This window comes from Syngnathoides biaculeatus, chromosome 5, assembly GCF_019802595.1.
Source record: "Syngnathoides biaculeatus isolate LvHL_M chromosome 5, ASM1980259v1, whole genome shotgun sequence".
Classification (NCBI taxonomy): Eukaryota; Metazoa; Chordata; class Actinopteri; order Syngnathiformes; family Syngnathidae; genus Syngnathoides; species Syngnathoides biaculeatus.
The window spans coordinates 33,614,062-33,638,419 of NC_084644.1; the positions used below are offsets into that span (position 1 = coordinate 33,614,062).

General features: G+C 44.1%; 1 protein-coding gene across 9 annotated transcripts in view; it reads left to right on the plus strand.

Moving 5' to 3' along the window:
* The window catches only part of enpp2 (ectonucleotide pyrophosphatase/phosphodiesterase 2), a 221,093-nt gene that overhangs the window by 14,984 nt on the left and 181,751 nt on the right, over positions 1–24,358 (plus strand). For all 9 annotated transcript variants that reach the window (XM_061820089.1, XM_061820090.1, XM_061820092.1 and 6 more), the window contains 3 exons: positions 11,943–12,003; positions 15,828–15,925; positions 16,103–16,182. In XM_061820089.1, coding sequence (XP_061676073.1) covers positions 11,943–12,003; positions 15,828–15,925; positions 16,103–16,182 — 239 coding nt within the window. The remainder of the gene's footprint in view (positions 1–11,942; positions 12,004–15,827; positions 15,926–16,102; positions 16,183–24,358) is intronic.

Consider the following 24,358-nt stretch of genomic DNA (forward strand, 5'->3'; position numbering starts at 1 on the left):
TTCACTTCCTGACCACACTCTCCATTGCTCTGTATTGTTGACCCCAAGTATTTGAAGTCGTCGACCCTCGCTATCTCTTCTCCCTGTAGCCTCACTCTTCCCCCTCCACTTTTCTCATTCACGCACATATATTCTGTTTTACTTCGGCTAATCTTCATTCCTCTCCTTTCCAGTGCATGTCTCCATCTTTCCAATTGTTCCTCTGCATGCTCCCTGCTTTCACTGCATATGACAATATCATCTGCGAACATCATGGTCCAAGGGGATTCCAGTCTAACCTCATCTGTCAGCCTATCCATTACCACTGCAAACAGGAAGGGGCTCAGAGCTGATCCCTGATGCAGTCCCACCTCCACCTTAAATTCCTCTGTCACACCTAAGGCACACCTCACCATTGTTCTGCTACCATCATACATGTCCTGTACTATTTTAACATACTTCTCTGCCACACCAGACTTACACATGCAGTACCACAGTTCCTCTCTTGGTACTCTGTCATAGGCTTTCTCTAGATCCACAAAGACGCAATGTAGCTCCTTCTGACCTTCTCTGTACTTTTCCACGAGCATCCTCAAGGCAAATAATGCATCTGTGGTACTCTTTCTTGGCATGAAACCATACTGTTGCTCGCAGATACTTACTTCTGTCCTGAGTCTAGCCTCCACTACTCTTTCCCATAACTTCATTGTGTGGCTCATCAACTTTATTCCTCTATAGTTCCCACAGTTCTGAACATCCCTTTTGTTCTTAAAAATGGGAACCAGAACACTTTTCCTCCATTCTTCAGGCATCTTTTCACCCGCTAGTATTCTGTTGAATAAGTTGGTCAAAAACTCTACAGCCATCTCTCCAAATTGCTTCCATACCTCTACCGGTATGTCATCAGGACCAACTGCCTTTCCAGTTTTCATCCTTTGTAGTGCCTTTCTGACTTCCCCCTTAGTAATCATTTCCACTTCCTGGTCCTTCACTCTTGCCTCTTCAACTCTTCCTTCTCTCTCATTTTCTTCATTCATCAACTTCTCAAAGTATTCTTTCCATCTATTTAGTACACTACCGGCACCAGTCAACACATTTCCATCTCTATCCTTAATCACCCTGACCTGCTGCACATCCTTCCCATCTCTATCCCTCTGTCTGGCCAACCTGTAGAGATCCTTTTCTCCTTCTTTCGTCTCCAACCTGGTGTACATGTCTTCATATGCCTCTTGTTTAGGGTTTGGCACCTCTACCTTTGCCCTACGTCGCATCTCGATGTACTCCTTTCGCCTCTCCTCTCTTTCCTTGTATGACTCCCTGTATTTTGGGGTTCCACCACCAAGTCTCCTTCTCCCCCTTCCTACCAGATGACACACCAAGTACTCTCCTGCCTGTCTCTCTGATCACCTTGGCTGTCGTCGTCCAGTCTTCCGGGAGCTTCGGTTGTCCATCGAGAGCCTGTTTCACCTCTTTCCGGAAGGCTGCACAACATTCTTCCTTTTTCAGCTTCCACCACATGGTTCTCTGCTCTACCTTTGTCTTCTTAATCTTCCTACCCACCACCAGAATCATCCTACATACTACCATCCTATGCTGTCGAGCTACACTCTCCCCTACCACTACTTTACAGTCAGTAACCTCCTTCAGATTACATCGTCTGCACAAAATATAATCTACCTGCGTGGTTCTACCTCCGCTCTTGTAGGTCACTATATGTTCCTCCCTCTTCTGGAAATAAGTGTTCACTACAGCCATCTCCATCCTTTTTGCAAAGTCCACCACCATCTGCCCTTCAAAGTTCCTTTCCTGGATGCCGTACTTACCCATCACTTCTTCATCGCCCCTGTTTCCTTTACCAATATGTCCATTACAATCTGCACCAATCACAACTCTCTCGCTGTCTGGGATGCTCAGAACTACTTCATCTAGTTCCTTCCAGAATTTCTCTTTCAACTCTAGGTCACATCCTACCTGTGGTGCATAGCCGCTAACCACATTATACATAACACCCTCAATTTCAAATTTTAGTCTCATCACTCGATCTGATACTCTTTTCACCTCCAAGACATTCTTAGCCAGCTCTTCCTTTAAAATAACCCCTACTCCATTTCTCTTCCCATCTACTCCGTGGTAGAATAATTTAAACCCTGCTCCCAAACTTCTAGCCTTACTACCTTTCCACCTGCTCTCTTGGATGCACAGAATATCAACCTTTCTCCTAATCATCATGTCAACCAACTCCTGTGCTTTTCCTGTCATAGTCCCAACATTCAAAGTCCCTACACTCAGTTGTAGGCTCTGTGCATTCCTCTTTTTCTTCTGACGCTGGATCCGGTTTCCTCCTCTTCTTTGTCTTCGACCCACAGTAGCTGAATTTCCACCGACGCCCTGCAGGTTAGCAGTGCCGGGGGCGGGCATTGTTAACCCGGGCCACGACCAATCCGGTATGGGATTCTTTAGATGAACGCTCATATTTGTTTGGCACAGTTTTTACGCCAGATGCCCTTCCTGACGCAACCCTCTGCATTTATCCGGGCTTGGGACCGGCCTACAGATTGCACTGGTTTGTGCCCCCATAGGGCTGCATTTTAGACTTACTGAATGTGAATGTTTAATTCATATACTAATGGAAGATGTTTATACTCCATACTGATTTGACATTGCAGTCTATTTAGTATGTTTTGTATTTCTTTTTCTTTCTTTCTCCTCCCTTTCTATTGCTTGTGAATGTTTAATTCATATACTAATGGAAGATGTTTATACTCCATACTGATTTGACATTGCAGTCTATTTAGTATGTTTTGTATTTCTTTTTCTAGTTTCACTCCATTTTCATTGTGTCACCCGACTTGACCTGTTAAGAAGTCATTAAAGGAGCAAGCACGCTCACTTCCTGGCTCTTGAAAAGGAATTTGGCTGGCTGTTTATTCATGTTAGCACTTTGGAAGTAAAACACATGAAAAGAACAGTACAGTGAAAAGCCATTGAATCAGAAAGATTCGTCTGCCACAGTTATGGAAGCACAAGCAATAGAAAGGGAGGAGAAAGCGGCATCAGTGTTCAACTCCAACTCCAAAGCCACTTCCAAGTCTTCAGTAGTTAGTGCTGCTGCTAGAGCTAGAGCTAAAGCCAAAGCTGCACGCACCAGAGCCACATTCGCTCAGAAGGAGTTAGAACTGAAAAGACAGAGAGCTAGATTGGATTTGGAAAAGGCTACACTAGAAGCAGATTTAGAAGCTCTAGGACTGGAAAAGGCAGCTACTGCTGCTATTGTAGAGGCTGAAGTTTTAGAAGCTGCAGCAGGACCAGAATATGAGGATAGGTGCAGCGCCAGGAGTCGCATCTCATCGCAGATAACATGTCAGCGTACAAAGGCATATGTGGAACATCAGGTTCGAGCCATCTTTGAAACTGCATCGTCTGTGGATATAACTCCTCATTGTTTTAAAGAAGCGTCGCCACCAAGACAGCAGGAAGCTCCTGAATTAACCCCTGCACACAACTGTGATGCCACGCCTACAAGGAACACACAGCAAAGTGAGTACTTATCAGCACCTCAGCCTCAGACAAGCCTGTTTAAGCGCTCCAACCCGCACTCTCAGCCTCTCAGCTCGCAACCTCCGAACCCCCAGTCCTCCTTTAAAGCCTATCAGGAGCAGAGCTCTCCCTCATTCAGTCATGCTCGCCAATCAAACCACTTCATACAGAGCAACCCACAGCATTCTTCTTCTGCTCCAGCCGCAAACATGATAAACTTCGCTAGGTACCTCACCCGCAGAGAGTTGGTAACCACGGGGCTCACTAAATTCGATGACCAGCCTGAGAGCTACAGAGCATGGGAGTCCTCTTTACCTAACGCCATTCAGGGCTTAGAGTTGACAGCCAGTGAAGAGCTGGACCTCCTGGTAAAATGGCTGGGAAAGGAGTCATCTGAACATGTTAAAAGAATACGTGCTGTCCACATCACCAATCCTCACGCTGCTCTCGAATTAGCCTGGACAAGACTCCAAGAATGCTATGCTACCCCTGAAGTGGTTGAGAATGCTTTATTCAAACGATTGGACAATTTTCCTCGGCTAACCTCCAAAGATGACATCAAGCTAAGAGAACTTAGCGATCTGCTCTTGGAACTATTCTCAGCCAAGCAGGATGGCTATCTACCAGGACTGAGCTACCTTGACACTCCTCGAGGGATTAAGCCAATCGTGGAAAAGCTGCCACCAAACTTACAGGAAAAATGGCCGTCTGCTGGCTCAAACTACAAAGAACGGTACAGAGTGTGTTTCCCTCCTTTCTCGTTTTTTGTTGACTTTGTCAGATGTCAGGCAAAGGCCAGAAATGACCCCAGCTTTGTGTTGGTGAGCGGTAACCGCAGCCATTACCATAGTGAAAGATCCACAACGAAGCATGACAGCTGTGTATGTGCATAGAACAGATGTGTCAACAACAGATTCAAGCTTGTTACACAAAACATCTACTGACAAGAAAGGTAGTGATGACCCAACCAAGTACTGTCCAGTGCGCAATAAGCCACATCCTCTGGAAAAATGTAGAGCTTTTAGAATGAAGCCGCTAATGGAACGCAAAAGGCTGCTAAAAGAATACAGACGTTGTTTCAAGTGCTGTTCTGGTACTCATGTGGCTAAAGAATGTCCAGCAGAGCTGAAATGCAATGAGTGTGAAAGCAATCAACATTGCACTGTCATGCACCCAGACACTGCTGTCTCCCCTGCACCATCTCCTCCGACAGAATCAGACGTAGAACAGCAAAACAGCTCTCCTCCAGAAGTGACCTCCAGGTGCACCAAGGTCTGCGGCGAAGGTCTCCCACCATGGTCCTGTGTCAAGATATGTTTAGTCCGGGTTTTTCCCCAAGGACAGTGAGAACGCTCAATCAAGATGTATGCCATCCTCGACGACCAGAGCAATCGATCACTGGCCAGATCTGAGTTTTTTAAGCTGTTTGATATCCAAGGGGACCATACACCTTACCTGATGAGGACCTGTGCTGGAACCACGGAAATGACTGGGAGAAAGGCTGTTGGTTTTCAGATCGAAGCATTGAATGGTGAAGTGTGTTTGGACTTGCCTCCGCTCATTGAATGTAATGAAGTTACAAGCAACAGATCGGAAATCCCTTCTCCAGAGATCGCTCACTCCCATGCTCACTTGAGATCCATGGCACCTCACATCCCAAAGATCGATCCTAAAGCACAGATCTTAATCCTACTGGGGAGAGACCTCAAACAAGTTCACAAGGTGAGAGATCAAATCAATGGACCCCACAACGCTCCCTTTGCCCTGTGTTTGGATTTAGGAGGGTTATAGTAGGGGAGGTTTGCATCGATAGTACATACAAGTCCACTGTATCAGTCCTTAAAACCCATGTCCTACAGAATGGACGCCCATCTTTTCTGATGCCCTGCCAGAATCACATCAGTGTGAGAGAGAGAGTAGGCTACGGCGGGGAGCACAGACAGTCTACCTCCGCACAGCTGACAACATATCCTGCGTCTGGTGTTACTGCAAAAGATAAACTCGGACGAGATGTGTTCGTGAGAACGGAAGATGATAACAAACCTGCCTTGTCCTTCGAAGATGATACCTTTCTGGAGATCATGCAAGCAGAGTTCAAGAGAGATGAGCAAAACAGTTGGATCGCTCCTCTACCATTCAGAACACCCAGACCACGCCTTCCAAACAACCGTGTTCAATCTCTCTCTCGTCTTCATTCATTGCAACGCACATTGAACAAAAAGCCTACAAATCAGAATCCAGCTGATTTAGCCACCAGATCTGTACCTGCGTCACGGCTCACAGACACTCTGTGGTTTACAGGGCCAGAATTCCTTCACAAACCACACCAACCAGAAACACCCAGATCCTTTGAGCTGGTGGATCCTGAGGAAGACGTGGATGTGAGGCCTTAGCTGACCACTCTTGCTACTTCGCTCAGAGAAAGTGAACTCACCTCAGAACGATTCCAACGGTTCTCGAACTGGGAGTCCTTGCTGAGAGCAGTTTCCTTCTTGATCCATCAGATTTGCTCACACAGGACAAACTCAACAGTTACATGTAAAGGATGGCATCAGTGCAACCAACCTCTCACTCCAGAAGAGTTAGAAGCGGGAAAGATCGTCATAATCAAAGCTGCCCAGAGAGATTCTTATCCAGAAGAGTGTGTCGCACTACTAGAGAACAGGGCCATACCAAAATCCAGCACGATTCTGAATCTCGACCCTTTCGTGTGTGTGTCTGAGACATGCTTCAGTCAATCCTGAGGTCAAAAACCCAATCATTCTCCCGAAACAAAGTCACGTCACAAGATTGCTCGTGAGTCATCACCATGCGAAGGTGAAACACCAAGGACGGCAGTTCACAGAGGGAGTAATCAGGGCTGCTGGTCTGTGGATTGTTGCTGGCAAAAGATTAATAGGCTCAGTTCTTCATCGCTGTGTCACATGCTGCAAGCTCAGAGGAAAACTTGAGACACAAAAGATGGCTGACCTCCCTTCAGAACGTTTGAGCTCATCTCCACCATTCACGTATGTAGGGTTAGATGTTTTTGGACCCTGGAATGTGATCAGTCGACGCACAAGAGGCGGAATGGCTCAAAGTAAGTGATGGGCTATACTTTTTACATGTATGAGCACCAGGGCTGTACATGTGGAAGTTATAGAGTCCATGGATACTGCCAGTTGTATCAATGCCCTGCGAAGGTTCTTCGCCTTAAGAGGGCCAGCTAAGCAGCTGAGATCGGACAGAGGCACGAACTTTGTGGGAGCCAGCTCTGAGCTGTGTATGGAACGAGCTGATCCAGGTCAAGCCTCCACTCTTAAGTTCCTCCACGAGAATGGTTGTACCTGGGAATTCAATCCCCCACACGCATCCCACATGGGAGGAGTCTGGGAGCGCATGATCAGCATAACCCGAAGAATTCTTGACTCCATGTTGCTGCAAAAGACATACTCACCTGACCCATGAAGTGCTTTGCACCCTCTTGGCAGAGGTATCTGCTGTCATCAATGCAAGGCCTTTGATCCCAGTCTCTTCTGATCCCACTTCTCCAATGATGTTGACCCCTGCTATGCTCTTGACCCAAAAACCGGGGATACCTGCTCCACCTGGAGGCTTCAATGAAAAGGATCTCTTCAAGTATCAGTGGAAACAAGTCCAAGCATTGGCAAACGAATTCTTGTCTCGATGGAGGGATGAATATCTCCACACCCTTCAGCCAAGACGCAAATGGCACACACTACGTCGTAACCTTCAGGTTGGAGACATAGTGCTGATGAAGCAGAGCCAGACACATCGCAACGAGTGGCCGATGGGCCTTGTCGTCTCCACCTTCCCAAGGAGTGACGGAGAGGTCCGCAAAATTGAAGTCAGGACGTCGCAAGACAAAATAAAGACTTTCTTGAGGCCTATCTCTGATGTTGTCTTGCTCCTGGCCAAAGAAAATCAAAGTTAAAGTACAGATGCTTTAGTGGCACTAGTGCCAGAGCGCTTAATTTATGTTCTTTACATGTTTCAGAAGTATTGTTAGTAACTTTAACAGTATCTTTGTGCATATTTGTGAGCTGCGCTGATTTAGTAACTTTACATGTTGTGTTCATTCTCATGAGATAGCTAGCAGCAGTATGTGTATCTGCTACTCACTTCACTAGAATGCTGTTGCTGTTTGTGCTTAGACTTACTGAATGTGAATGTTTAATTCATATACTAATGGAAGATGTTTATACTCCATACTGATTTGACATTGCAGTCTATTTAGTATGTTTTGTATTTCTTTTTCTAGTTTCACTCCATTTTCATTGTGTCACCCGACTTGACCTGTTAAGAAAAGGAGTTTGGCTGGCTGTTTATTCATGTTAGCACTTTGGAAGTAAAACACATGAAGAGAACACTACATTATGGTACAACCCTTTGCAAAAATAATTTAAGTAAACATCTTTCCTCTCATTAATTTACACACAGCAGCCCATATTTCCTGAAAATTTTATTTTTTTATTTTTTTGCAGATTTATTAAAAAGAAAAACTGCAATCTCAAACAGCCATAAGTTTTCAGACCCTTTGCTGTGACAAACATTTAACTATAGTGCTGCCCATTTTTACTGTTCATCGTTGAGATGGTTCGACACCTTCATTGGAGTCCAGCTGAGTTTTAGCATACTGATTGGACTTGATTAGGAAAGCCACCCATCTGTTTAGTTAAGATCTTACAGTTCATCATGCATGTCAGAGCAAATGAGAATCATGAGGTCTGTACCGTGTATAGGTTGAATGAAAATGTAATTAATTTAGGAGAACAGGAGAAGATCAGACAAAGGCCTGTGTGAACTTCCACTTCAGCATAATTTTAAATTACATTGTTATAAATATAGCTTTATCTCGACAGGGCACCATGTCACTTTTTATATGTATAAAATGGTTAGAAAGTGACAAGAAACCTTTTTATATTTATTAAAATCTCGTAATCTGAAGGTTGCTACACTTTATGAATTAAATAAGATTTGTCGACTACCAGAGGCTTTCGTTTCTCAAACCCAAAACATAAACAGCAACGCACATAGTGGATTTGTGAGGTGTTTAATAGCAGCTAAGATGAAGGATCTAAAAAAGGGAGCAATGCAGGACAACGAACAAAACAAAGAATGGACGAACATTGGCATAGGAAACGGAGTTGTGATCTGAGGGTGGTAGTGAGCATGGAATGACAATGCATGTAGCTGGGGTTCCTCTTGTCTTTAATTTGAAACCCAAATATGCACTCAACTGTACACTTAGCAGGTTGCAATGACAATTGAGGCAAGGAGGATCGCGCTTTCGGGTTTTAGCTGGAGAACAGGTGGCTTTGGCATGAAGAAAGGAAAAGAAAAATGAAAAAAACATTTCCAGGAAGGTCACCAGACCCCAGGTGTTCCTGCTCATGAGCAGTTAGGAGTGACGGCGTGGTCTCCACTTCCGTCCTTCCCCTGAGTGCTCGAAACCCCGTGAAGGATAGCTTGCAGCGTGTTTACGATACGCTGCAGTCAGGGATGCTCCAATGTGACTGCACCACCTTGTGGTGGGGTGGGACCCTTTGGCTGGACAGGTTGGTTGGACATGACGAGGGACCATGGGACGGGAGATCACAGACGGGCCTCCAGGAGAGAAACCATGGGTGAACTACGAGCGAGAAAGAGAAAAAAAAAAGGGGGCACGGATGGGTACACTCAAGTAGGTTTGCTTGGACAGGGCTAATGGGGATTACTAGAGCTTTAGAAAGGATACTAACCTCAGGGGTTGTAAGGATGGAGGAATTATACCCATTGCTACACTGGCTATGGATAAAGACATTTTCCTGTAGCACGTCATTCATCAGTGTGGTAACAATCTGTGTGTGAGCATAATCCATTAGGAACAGCAACAATAGAGAGGTTATGATCTGCCTATTTAGGTTAAGGGTTGCACTGCAAACATTGAGAACTAGGATGGCTCTTAGCTTGTTGCTGAGCAACCAGAACTTTGCTTGGCATGCTTTATGGTGTGTTGAGGATTTCAGACTCAATGGTATTAAAGCTACCAGCAGCACCGTTGGGTGTGATGTGGATACCTGTTATTTCGGTTGTTGGGTTTTTGGTTTGCAGTGGATCAGCGCGTTCGGTTTCGTCTCGGGCAGGCAAGGATGGTATCGGACTTGGCGGGCATGGCAAGGATGGTATCACAGAGGTTGGACCTGCTTGACATGTCCGGTTTCACTCTGTCAACCAAGCTTTGTTTTGTGCATGGTGACTAAAACTATTTAAAAACAAAGAAATCCATCCATCCAATCATTTCCTCAACCGCTTATCCTCACAAAGGTCCCAGGAGTCTCACGTGACTCTTTTTATTTCATCAGCTGTTAAACAGTCATTGGCTCGCGCCAAAGGTTGGGGAATCACACAGCAACAAGATAACCAGCACAACAACAGTCAATGGAAACAGTTCCAGCCACTCCATTGTTACAAGATAGGGGCAAAGTTTCCGATTTCATCAGCTTTCATCAGCACGGGTCTTGCGTTCCGCTCCCCCTTCAGACAGCCTAAATCCAAATGACGCAAAAAAGTTTATACTGCTGAATAAATGTTTTGCAATCCAAGAAGCTGAGTGTGAATGGGATCTCAGGGCCTTGTTCACAAGTGAGGGAAGAATCGAGCGGGAGATCGACAGGTGGATCGCTGCATCATCTGCATTGATACAGACTTTGCATCGGTCCGTTGTGGTGAAGAGGGATCTAAGTCAAAAGGCGAAGCTCTCAATTTATCAGATGATCTACGTTCCTACCCTCACTTGTTATTACGAACTGTGAGTCGTGACTGAAAGAACAAGATCCCGGTTACAAGCCACCGAAATTAGTTCCCTCTGCAGCATGTCCGGGCTCTCCCTTTGAGATGGGGGGAGAAGCTTGTTCATCCGGGAGGGGCTCAGTGTCGAGCCACTGTTCCTCCGCATTGAGAGGAGTCAGATGAGGTGGTTGGGGCATCTGATCCAGATGCCTCACGACCGCCTCCCTGGTGCGGTGTTCCGGGTACGTCTCACTGGAAAGAGACCCCGGTGATGACCCAGGACACACTTGAGAGACAATGTGTCTTGGTTGGTCTGGGAAAACCTGGGGATCCTTCCGGAAGAGCCAATAACAGATCAAGCGTAATGCGATTTTGGAAAACCATTTCACTAATAGCAACAACTTCCACATGCGAAGCTTTAAGAATGGACAGGGTTGTGTCAACAAAACTAGGAAAAACGGTTCAGAATTTCACACTGTAATATCAGTTTGCCCACCACAATTTGAGGAAAAAGTGAGTATAATAACTTAGTACCTGTACTCCAAACGATGATTCGTGCGGATATCTGTGCCCCGTACCGGATCTTGTTCCTAAAACTCGGTTTATCTATGACGACGGGATCAAGACGTGGCAGAAATAATGTATGAGTGGTCTGTCAAAGCAATAGGAGCACACCAATCTGTCCAGTCTTGAATGAGCCTAGTGTGGACACTGTCCAAAATTTTATTGCAGCGGTCACTGCTCGGGGCCTAAACAATAATTCTGATGCGTACAATAGGACTTTTGTAGCAGTTGCTGCTCAGGCCCTAATGATAATTCTTCTTCAAACATGGTGAAGCAGCATTTAGCTATTGTGCAGGACACAAATGGAATAAGTTGCCAACAGAGGTGACGTCAGCCCCAACTGTGAATGTTTTTAAACTTTTCTTTTTTATCATGCGTTTGAGTATTTAATATTTCTTGTACTGTATGCTGTTTTTTATTTTTCTTTTATTTTATATATATGTCATTCCATCCATCCATTTTCTTAGCCGCTTATCTTCACAAGGGTCATGGGCAGTGCTGGAGCCTATCCAAACTGTCAACGGGCAGGAGGTGGGGTACATCCTGAACTGATGGCCAGTCACATGGAGACAAACAGCCACACTCACAATCACACGTAGGGGCAATTTAGAGTGTCCAATGTGGGAGCAAACCGGAATGTGCAGAGAAAACCCACGCAGGCAAGGGTGAACATGCAAACTTTACACAGTTGGTTTCGGGATTGAACTCAGGACCTCAGAACTGTGAGGCCAATGCTTTCCAGCTGCGCCACTGTTCCACCCTAATATGTATATATTTTGTTGTCATTTTTAGTTTTTTTCCTCATTTTAAATGTTTTATCTCTTTGTATTAAAATTCTTTTGATCATGTCAAGCACATTGATGTTACCTTGTGTTTGAAATCTGCTATGCAAATACATTTCCTTTGCTTTGATTTGCTTTACGATTATAGTTGGATTCATACATTACTTTTGCTGCTTAGAATTTACATTTAACAATTCACAAAATGTAGTAAAATTGTACTCCTTTCCACATATTACTCAATTGGAGAGTGGTCCTCAATCTTAGAAAATATCCTTTCTATCCGTCTCTTGATTTTTTTTTCTTCTTCAGGAGATAGTCCATGGCTCCAGGATGAATGTGACGATATGAAGGCCGCTGAATGCCCTGCAGGGTATGTCCTTTCAGCAACTGATGGAAAAAACAAACAAAAAAAAAAAGATCATTTAGTTACAGTATATCAACTACAGTGGGTACGGAAAGTATTAAGACACCCTTAAAACGTTCGCTCTTTGTTAAATTGCAGCCATTAGCTTAAATCATTTAAATTCCCTTTTCCCTCATTAATACATACACAGCAGCCCATATTGACAGAAAAATATTGAACTACTGGAATTTTTGTAGACTTTCAACAAAAGAAAAACTAAAATATCACACACCCAATAGTATTCAGAACCTTTGCTGTGATGTGTGCTGCTCAGCAACAACACTTAACTCAGGTGCTGTGCATTTCTTCTGATCATTCTAAAATATCGTTCTATACCTTCATTGGAGGCCTCCTATGTTCAATTATACATACACATGTGGATATCCATACATATCCAGTATACTAATTGGAGTTAAATAGGAAAGCCACACACCTGTCTATATAAGACCGTACAGCTTACAGTGCATGTCAGAGCAAAGGAGAATCATGAGCTGTAGATAATTGCCTGAAGACGAAGGGAGTGCTGGAGAGTGCCCCCTCCAGGACTCCATTATTCTGCTGGAGGACTTCAATGGCCACGTGGGCAATGACAGTGAGACCTGGAAGGGCGTGATTGGGAAGAACAGCTCCCAGATTTGAACCTGAGTGGTGTGCTGTTATTGGACTTCTGTGCTCATCATGGATTGTCCATAACGAACACCATGTTCAGACATAAGGGTGTCGTCCAGAGTTCCTAAAGGCTGTGGATTTTGGGGCTGTCCTGGTTGACATGCCTCTGCAACATTGCATGGGGACAGTGGTCCTGGATTGGCAGACTGGGTGGTGGTCACCCTTATTAGGAAGGGGGACCGGAGGGTGTGTTCCAACTATAGAGGGGTCACACTCCTCAGCCTTCCTGGTAAGGTCTATTCAGGAATGCTGGAGAGGAGGATCCATCGGGAAGTTGAATCTCAGACTCAGGAGGAGCAATGTGGTTTTTGTCCGGGCCATGGAACAGCGGACCAGCTCTACATGCTCGGCAGGATTCTCGAGGGTCCATGGGAGTTGCCCAACCAGTCTACATGTGTTTTATGAACTTGGAGAAGGTGTCCCTTGGGGAGTCCTGTGGGGGGTTCTTCGGGAATATGGGTTACCGAACCCCCTGATATGGGCTGTGTGGTCCCTGTACAACCGGTGTCGGAATTTGGTCGGCATTGCCGGCAATAAATAAGACTCGTTTCATCAACCCTTAATCAAACCGTGATCTGCATTTCTCACTGGAGTGATTTGCAACGACGCGTTGAGCGGCTGAGATGAAAATCAGCACCTCCAAATCTGAGACCATGGTCCTCAGTCGGAAAAAGGTGCCATGCCTTCTCCGGATCGGGGAAAAATCCTGTGAGATCCGCTGCTCCTCCGCATTGAGAGGAGCCAGATGAGGTGGCTGAGGCTTCTGATCCGGATGTCTCCTGGGGGGCTCCCTGGTGAGGTGTTCCGTACATGTCCCACCAGAAAAAGACCCTGGGGACAACCCAGGACATGCTCGAGAGACTATATCTCTCGGCTGATCTGGGAACGCTTCGACATATCTCCAGAAGAGCTGGAAGAAGTGGCTGAGGAAAGGGAAGTCTGGCTATCCCCGCTGAAGCTACCTCCCCCGTGACCCAGTTCTGTGGGAGAAAATGGATGGATGGATGGATGGATGGATGGATGGATGGAGATTCTCTGGTCTGACGAGACCATGATATAAATTTTTTGGCCTTAATTCTGAGCGGTATGTGTGGAGAAAGTCAGGCACTGCTCATCACCTGACCATTACAATCCCAACAGAGAAGGATGGTGGTGGCAGCATCATGCTGTGGGGGTGTTTTTCAGCAGCAGGGAAAGGACGACTGCCTGCAATCAAAGCAAAGATGAATGCGGGCAAGTACAGGGATTATCCTAGAGTGCTCAGGACCTCAGAATGAACCAAAGGTCCTCCCAACAAGACAATGACCCGAAGCACACAGCTAGAATAACAAAGGAGTGCCCTCAGAACAGCTCTGGGACTGTTCTTGAATGGCCCAGCCAGAAGCTTGACTTAAACCCAATCGAGCATCTCTGCTGACCTGGAAATTGATGTTTTCCAACATTCACCAATCAAACTGGCAGAATTGGAATGCATTTGCAAGGAGAAATGGCAGAGGATCTCCAAATCTAGGTATGAAAATCTTATAGCATCATTACCAAAAATAAAAAAATGAACTTAAATGATTTTAGCTAATGGCTTCAATAAAAGAAAGAGTGAAAACTTTAAAGGGATCTGAATATTTTCCACACCCACTGTACATACATGTCTGAAATTTTCATCGTAGGTGCATGTCCACTGTGAGAGAGATAATCTAGAAAGAAAAATCAAGAAATAGCAATGTATGATTTTTTTAACGATTTATTTGTGTGATACAGCTGCAAACACACCAATCAGCTAGAATTCTGACCCTCAAAGACCTGTAAGTTTGGCTTTAAAAGTCCACCTCCACTCCATGTATTATCCTGAATCAGATGCACCTGTGTGAGGTCATTAGCTGCATAAAGACAAATGTCCACCCCATACAATCAGTAAGACTCAAACTTGTAACATGGCCAAGACCAAAGAGCTGTCCAAAGACACCAGAGACAAAATTGTACTACTACACACAGCCGGAAAGGTCTATGGAGATATTGCCAAGTAGCTTGGTGAAAAAAGGTTTCAATGATCCTTAGAAAGGTGAGGAATCAACCTAGGACTACACGACAAAACGTGATCAATGACCTAAAAAGAGCTGGGACCACCGTTTCCAAGTTGACTGTTAGTAATACACTAAGACGTCATGGTTTGAAATCATGCATGGCATGGAAAGTTGCCCTGCTTAAACCAGCACATGTCAAAGCCCATCCTAAATTTGCCAATGACCATTTGGATTATACAGAAGAGTCATGGGAAAAGGTTTTGTGGTCAGGTGAGACCAAAATGGAACTTTTTGGTCATAATTCCACTATCCGTGTTTGGAGTAAGACGAATGATGAGTTCCACCCCAAGAACACCCTACTGTGAAGCATGGGAGTGGTAGCATCATGCTTTGGGTGTGGTTTTCTGCACATGGGACAGAACGACTGCACTGTATTAAGTAGAAAATGACCACGGCCATGTATTGGGACATTTTGGGGAATAACCTCTTTCCCTCAGTCAGAGCATAAAAGATGGGTCGTGGCTGGGTCTTTCAACATGACAATGACCTGAAGCCACAGCCAGGAAAACCAAGGAGTGGCTCCGTAAACATATCAAGGTTCTGGCGTGGCATTGGCAGTCTCCAGACCTAAACCCAATAGAAAAGCTTTGGAGGGAGCTGAAATCCCGTGTTTCTGAGAGACAGCCCAGCAACCTGTCTGATCTAGAGAAGATCTGTGTGGAGGAATGGGCCAAACTCCCTCATGCAGTGTGTGCAAACCTGGTGAACAACTATAGGAAATGTTTGACCTCTGTAATTGCAATCAAAGGCTACTGTACGAAATATAAACATTGGTTTTCTCAGGTATTCAAATACTTATTTGCAGCCTTATCACACATATAAATCATTAAAAACTCATACATTGTGATTTCTGGATTTTTCTTTTTAGATTATCTCTCTCACAGTGGACATGCACCTACGATGAAAATTTCAGACCCCTCCATGATTTCCAAGTAGGAGAACTTGCAATATAGCAGGGTGATCAAATCCTTATTTTCTTCACTGTATACGATAGTACTCATGGTAAATGTGCATATCTAATAAACATTTTAATTGTGCTTGTAGATTTGTGCGCTCACCACTCATAATTCTTTCATTGGATGGTTTCCGAGCTTCTTACATGAAGAGGGGGAATACTGTCATACCTAACATTGAAAAGCTGAGTAAGTCATTGGGTGGGGTGCACTTTTGGGATCACTTTGGTCCAGGACCAAAAAAAAATCTTATTTTTCTGTCAATTACAATTGATATCCTATTTATTATTATTATCATTATCATTATTATTATTATTATTATTATTATTATTATTATTATTATTATTATTGCTCTTCCTTTCCCAGGATCATGTGGAACCCATGCACCATTTATGCGACCTATGTACCCTACCAAAACCTTCCCCAACCTGTACTCACTGGCTACGGTATGTCATTTATTTAAACTCAACTTTGACACAACCTCTTGTTGGATAACGTTGGCGATAAACCCAACGTCCAAAAGAACATTGCTCATCTAAATTGACCAGGGGACAGGTAGGGAGGCCAATCCCCTTGGACCATGATGTTCGCAGATGATATTGTGATATGCAGTGAAAGCAGGGAGCATGGAGAGGAACAATTAGAAAGATGGAGACATGCACTGGAAAGGAGAGGAATGAAAATTAGCCGAAGTAAAACAGAATAAATGTGTGTGAATGAGAAAGGTTGAGGGGGAAGAGTGAGGCTACAGGGAGAAGAGATAGCGAGGGTGGAGGATTTCAAATATTTAGGGTCAACAATCCAGAGCAATGGTGAGTGTGGTAAGGAAGTGAAGAAACGGGTCCAAGCGGGTTGGAACAGCTGGCGGAAGGTGTTTGGTGTGTTATGTGACAGAAGAGTCTATGCTAGGATGAAGGGCAAAGTTTACAAAACAGTGGTGAGGCCGGCCATGATGTACAGATTAGAGACGGTGGCACTGAAGAAACAACAGGAAGCAGAACTGGAGGTAGCAGAAATGAAGATGTTGAGGTTCTCGCTCTGAGTGAGCAGGTTGGATAAGATTAGAAATGAGCTTATTAGAGGGACAGCCAAAGTTAGATGTTTTGGAGACAAGATTCGAGAGAGCAGACTTCGATGGTTTGGACATGTTCAAAGGTGAGAGAATGAGTATATTGGTGGAAGGGTGCTGAGGATGGAGCTGCCAGGCAAAAGAGCGAGAGGAAGACCAAAGAGAATGTTTATGGATGTGGTGAGGGAACACATGAGTGCAGTTGAGGTGAGAGAGGAAGATGCAGGAGATAGGCTAAGATGGAAAAACATGACACGCTTTGGCGACCCCTAATGGGACAAGCCGAAAGGAAAAGAAGAAGAAGACTCATGAAGAGAATGGGATAAACTGACGACTTAAAACCTCCAACCCCGTTCTAAATCATCCTCTCTCTTCTGACTCTTTTTATTGATTCTCTCAGGACCCGACTGACAAAGTCGCTAGGGGGATGGGGAGCAGATTGCAATCCGAACACTTCTTCTTTTCCTTTTGGCTTGTCCCGCTAGGGATCGCCACAGCGTGTAATCTTTTTCCATTTAAAAGTCTAATCCAGAGGAATGTATTTTATTTGTATATCATACAAATTTTGCTAAAATTTCATTTAAAAATATTAAAAAATTTCTTACAACAGAAATGAAATAAATTAGCATGAAAGTCATACTTCAATGTTTGATTGCGTAGGGGGAGGAATTTGGGCATAAGAGTGATGCAGACATGATCGGATCAAGATGGGGGAGGGGGTGAAGCACTGTATGGAGATTTAATGTAGGAGTAAACATGGTCCAGGGTTTTATCTCCTCTAGTGGGAAACGTCACATACTGGACGAATTGGGGTAAGACAGTCTTTAAACACGCTTGATTGAAGTCACCAGCAACCATTAATACTCCGTCGGGGTGTGCGAGATGCTGTTTGTTTTCAGTCATGAGCAGACGGCTAAGTGCTGCGCTAACATTGGCGTCTGGCGGGATATAAACAGCTACCACAATGACCACTGTTAGCGCCCTCGGTAGATAAAAGGGTCTATACGAGACTGCAAGGACCTCTAAATCGGGAGAACAGTGGGTATCGATGATCCTGAACACCATTAGAATTAGAACAGCATTCGTTGTGCACACATACACAATACCCTCCCCCTCTGGATTGACCGGAGTCTTTGGTTCTATCTTGTCAATGTAGCGTGTGGCCTGCTAGCAAAACTCCAGCATCGGGGATTCGCGGGTGTAGCCACGTCTCCGTAATGAAAATAATACTGCAATTCCGGACAAAAACTGCTCGTGGCTAGTTGTAATTCCAATTCATCCATTTTGTGGGTGATGGATCTTGTGTTGGTCAAAAAGATGCTTGGAGGCACAGGTCTGGGAGGTTGCTTTCTTAGTTTAGCAGCCAGGCCCGGCCGACATCCTCTTTTTTTTTTTTGTTTTTGTTTTTTTCACACTTCTTCCGCCTTCTTCGTCACTCGCTGTGAGCGGCTATCCTCGGAGATTCCGGTGGTCTTGTGATGTCCTCCAGCATATTGTTTACTTCATTCCTAGATCGATTGGGTCCTGGAAGCTATATGTGACTGTGGCTTGACAGTAATCCACAGGTTGCGCCAAAATAACAAGAAAGAAAAAGCACCAAGCAGGAGACTTAAGAGCCTCTGCAACCGTGCGCGCGGCCATCCTGTCTTGTCTTCCTCTGTGTTTTCTTCATATTTTAATGGGTTTTATTCAGGATCAGAGTCAATCTGTTGAACAGAACAGAATTTCCAGAGAAGTGAGAGAAAAAATGACAGACAAATCGCTAACTCCAAACAGGATGAGAGAGGTAAATCATTCCGTATCGACAACAAAGAAATATTAAATATGGATGTTGCATGAGATAGTGGCGCTGTGTGGGAAGGACAACAACTGAAATGTGGTGGGACCGATGAAGTGAAATATAGAGGTCTATAGAATGAGTGAGTTAATACATAAACTCTTACGTGAGTTATCAGAATCAGATTTAATGGCAAAGCACAGTGAAGAAAATAAGTATTTGAACACCCTGCTATATTAAAAGTTCTCCTACTTAGTGAATAATGGAGTGTTCTGAAATTTTCATCGTAGGTGCATGTTCACTGTGAGAGAGATAGTCTATAAGGAAAAATCCAGAAATCACAATGTATAGCTTTTCAAAGATTTATTTGTGACGTCATAGTTTGAAATCATTCATCGGACGGAAGGTTCCCCTGCTTAAACCAGCACACGTGAAGGCCTGTCTTAAATTTGCCAATGACCATTTGGATGATACAGAGGAGTCACTGAAGAAAGTTTTGTGGTCAGATGAGACCAAAATGTCCCTTTTTGGTCATAATTCCAATAACCGTGTTTGGAGGAAGACGAATTAGTTCCATGCCAAGAACACCATCCCTCCTGTGAAGCATTGGGGTGGTAGCATCATGCTTTGGGGGTGTTTTTCTGCACATGGGACAGGACGACTGCGCTGTATTAAGGAGAGGATGACCGCGGCCATGTCTTGTCAGATTTTGGGGGACAACCTCTTTCCCTCAGTCAGAGCATTGAAGATGGGTCGTGGCTGGGTCTTTCAACATGGCAATGACCCGAAGCACACAGTCAGGAAAACCAAGGAGTGGCTCCATAAGAAGCATATAAAGGTTCTGGCGTGGCCTAGCCAGTCTCCAGACCTAAACCCAATAGAAAATCTTTGGAGGGAGCTGAAACTCCGTGTTTCTCAGCGACAGCCCAGGAACCTGTCTGATCTAGAGAAGATCTGTGAGTGGGCCAAAATCCCTAGTGCAGGGTGTGCAAACCGGTGTACATCTATAGGAAATGTTTGACTTCTGTAATTGCAAACAAAGGCTACTGTACCAAATATTAACATTGGTTTTCTCAGGTGTTCAAATACTTAATTGCAGCTGTATCACACAAATAAATCGTTAAAAAAAATCATACATTGTGATTCATGGATTTTTCTTTTTAGATTATCTCTCTCTCACAGTAGACATGGACCTATGATGAAAATATCTGTCCCCTCCATGATTTCTCAAGATGTTGTTTGAATTGTCCCTTAGATTCGGCAAGTTCCGTAACTCCTTGGAATGTCACGTCATGTTAAGACAACATTTCGCCAGAGAGTGCAAAAGCTAGCAAAGATGGTGACGAAGTGTGTTGTATACGGGTGTTCTGCGTCAAACGCTGATGGAGTCAGTTTACATGACTGGCCAAAAGATGAACAGATGGGCAGGTTATGGACCAGGTTTGTGAAGACAAAGCGGGCACATTGGACTTACAAATCAAAGTTGACAGTAATATGTTCCAAGCTTTTCACAGCGGACTGCTTTGGAAACCCGGTACAGCATTCACTTGGCTTCAGTAACAAATAGATATGTATGTGTTCAATTGTTTAGTCTTGACAAGTATCTACCCGGTTTAAATGTAAGTACAATACCGATACAGATATATATGTCAGCTAATATCTGTATCCATGTGATGTTTAGGAGGTGACGGAATTTGGACACTGTATAAAGTTAGTACTGTTGATGCTGAGGTCTTCCTGAAATTCAACTACGCTAGTGTGTGCTCTCAAGTGTGAGGTGCATTATTGAAAATAGTGGCTAAATGCATGTAAATAATTCGAAGAATGGGCTACAAACAATGGTTATTTAAATGCAGAAAGACACCGAAGGTTTCGATTTTTGTTTTACGCCTCGCCTACACAGTCTCTAATGCAACAGCAACAAACGACTCACTGTTGTGTGCAAGCAGCATCAGACATTTAATGTTTGAATTGGATTATTTCATCAACAAGGTGTATGTAGATTTCTTGAGGCAACTACCAGTCTGTGTTTTGGGTGCGAAGTTCCTCGTCAACTTCGTCAGATTTCGCCGAATCCTGTCGTTGTGTTGAATTCGTCACCTGCAGTTCGAACATATATGGTAGAATTACACCTGCATGGGATGATTTTCAAACGTGGGAAGGATAAGAAAATTCCTCCTCTTCAGTTCCTATCTCTTCCACATTCCATCACTGCTGCCTATCTCCTCCAGATCCCACTCACCACTGTGTTTAGTGGGGTTGTCATAGCGTAACGTCACACAGCAGCAGCTTCAACAGAGCCAAACAAATAATTAAAAAATCATACATTATGATTTCTGGATTTTTCTTTTTAGATTATCTCTCTCACATTGGACATGTACCTACGATGAAAATTTCAGAACCCTCCATGATTTCTAAGTGTGAGAACTTGCAATATAGCAGGGTGTTTAAATACTTATTTTCTTCACTCTGTCACTGTATTCCTTTCACCTCTTCCCAGTCCTCTCAGTGTCTCAATTCTTTCATGCTAACCTCTTTCCTTGTATGACTTCCTGTATTTTGGGGTGCCACCACCAGGTTTCCTTCTCCCCTTTCCAACCAGAAGACACACCAAATACTCTCCTGCCTGTCTCTCTAATCACCTTGGCTGCAATAGTCCAGTCTTCCAGGAGGTCCTCCTGTCCATCGAGAGCCTGTCTGAACTCCGAAAGGCTGCACAACATTCCTCCTTTCTCAGCTTCCACCACATGGTTACCTACCAACCTCTCCCTTTGTCTTCTTAATCTTCTACACACCACCAAAGTCATCCTATACACTACCATTCCTATGCTGTCGAGCTACACTATCCCCTACCACTACCTGACAGTCAGTATCTCCTTCAGATTACATCGTCTGCACAAAATATAATCCACCTGTGTGCTTTGACCTCCGCTCTTGTAGGTCACTCTATGTCCCGGCCTCTTCTCTTCTCTTCCAGCTATTTCCATCCTTTTTGTAAAGTCCACCACCATCTGTACCTCAAAGTTCCTTTCCTGAATGCCGTACCCAGCACTTCTTCATCGCCCCTGTTTTCATCACTAGCATGTCCATTACAATCTGCACCAATCACAACGCTTACTCTGTCTGGGATGCTCAGAACTACTTCATCTAGTTCCTTCCAGAATTTCTCTTTCAAGTCTAAGTCACATCCTACCTGTGGCACAAATCTGCCAAGCACATAATACATAACACCCTCAATTTCAAATTTCAGCCTCATCACTCAATCTGATATTCTTTTCACCTCCAAGACATTCTTGGGCAGCTCTTCCTTTAAAATGATCCCTACTCCATTTCTCTTCCCATGAACTCCATGGAAAACAAAATAAACCCTGCTCCTAAATTTCGAGCCTGACTACTTTTCCAGCTACTCTCTTGGATGCACAATATATCAACCTTTCTCCTAATCATCATGTCAACCAACTCCAGAGCTTTTCCTGTCATAGTCCCTACAGTCAAAGTCCCTACACTCAGTTGTAGGCTCTGTGCATTCCTCTTCTTCTGCCAACGAATCCAGTTTCCTCCTCTTTTTTATCTTCGACCCACAGTAGCTGAATTTCCACCGACGCCCTGCAGGTTAGCGGTGCTTGGGGCGGGGCTTGTTTACCCAGGCCATGACCGATTCGGTATTGGATTCTTTAGATGAACGCTTATATTTGTTTGTCACAGATGCCCTTCCTGACACAATTTTCTGCAGTTATCCGGGGTTGGGACCGGCCTACAGATTGCACTGGCTTCTGCCCTCATAGGGCTGTATTAGTGCAACGCAAACACATTCTTACAAAAATAACATTCCTTTGGTTGCGAACACGTTTGCGTCCTGGTCCTCTGCTCCAGTGAGCAGAATGCATCTCCTTCCAGGCGTGTGTGGTCAACTCATCCTGTTCACGAAGAGAATTGTCCAAAGCAACGATAATACTTTGTCTGGCTTTGTAGGAAATCCATGATAAATGTATTTACAATAATTCTAACATTTCCCTCCTGTTTATTATGTATTTACACAAATTATCATATCACCTAGTAACTTCATCTAACGATTTTCAATGACAGAATAATTTTTATGAAAAGAAATACATGTGCACTCATTGAAAAATGTTTTTACTCATAATCTGACTCTCGAAACAAGTGAGACAAGTTTAACGGAAAATCATCATCACCGTCACTGTCATTGACATTACCCATCCTGAAAGGATACATCCCATCATCTGTTCTTTCGTGAGACAGATAGCAGTATTAATAAGTTTCAAAATGAGAGTGCGCAGAATACAGAATACAACAACATCCACACAAGGTCAACATTGCTGCGATAACAGTGACTATACAAAAATTGAAAACATTAAGGCTTTGTACTTTCCAAAGGTATTCATCCAAGAATCCCACACAGAAGTGTCAACACCGGAATGCTCATTCATCTTTGCGTTAAGGGGTTGTAGCTTCTCGATGACCCCGGTGAGACCCCCATCCGCAGTTGTGTTGTTGGGGATGGATGTGCAACACTGTTCTCTGAACACAGCACAGACCCTTCCACCGTCACCCAACAACATGTCAATAGCGACTCCACCTTGGAATGCCATAAGTGATGTAGCAGATAACTGTTCATGCACAGCTTCAAACCCTCTCTATCCAACTGCCCAATTTTTATACATTGCAAGGAATGTAGTTGATTCTGTTTACGTATTTGTTGGTTGTACACCACCAACAGACGAAGGACTCAAATCCTGCTGCCATTTAACTAAACAATTTATACTCACTTGGAACACCACAAGGAACACCAACGATGTTTGTTGGCTCATTTTGTCCTTTCCATTCAGCTCCTGTTCCGTATTTACCAGTGTTTGGGTAAAACTGCTTGTACAGTGGATGTTAATTCATAAACAGACATACGATGAATAGACAATGGCAATAGTAACAAGCCGTCGATCGAGCAGTACATTCATCGGCTGTCCATCGATACAGAAGACTACAGGCCCGCCCTGTCGGAAACCCATTGAACCGCCATTGCCGACGGGATCGCTGACTACAAACCCAACATCGTGTTCGGTGGTTAGCCACCTCCAGTAGCTGAATCCGAAAGAAAACTCCCACGGCCTGTAAAATCGTCGCTATCGCAACACTGTTTAGCTGGTGTCATAAGCTCAACAACTATCAGCATCGACTCGACAACAACATCGTCAATAAATGGCCATTGTGTGATGTCGCCCCCCACGATACGCATCATCAAATAGATTTTGCTCAAAAAACCGACCATGCTGACGTTGCAACACCTGAGGAGTGCCCCGGCTGATGTGGCCCACTTTCTGGACCTTGATACGGAATAACGACCGTCGTACTTGGCAACAACAACGTGACAATGTCTTAAATAAATTAATCACAAAAATGCTTTTACACATCAATGCTGATAGATTTCAAAATTAGCTTCCAGTTCCTGTCAATTTGTTGCATGTGAAATTACTCTGCTACATAATTAGAAAACAATGGTTTTCTTTTTCAAAAGCCATTAATGGATACACAGAATCCCATTTTTTTTTACATTCGTTATCAGGTACTGTTTTTCTCATAAATTCCAAGGTCTAATTTTCTGGTAATAGTGCTGGTATAGTCTGTAAAAGTGGTCTGGAATCTATGCAAACAATACAATCTTTTGATGAAGCTTTTGCTGCTCATTCTACCATAAGAAGCCAATTATTATTTTGTCCTGAAATTCATGTGGAATTTCACAGTACCAGTTTTGTTGAGAATT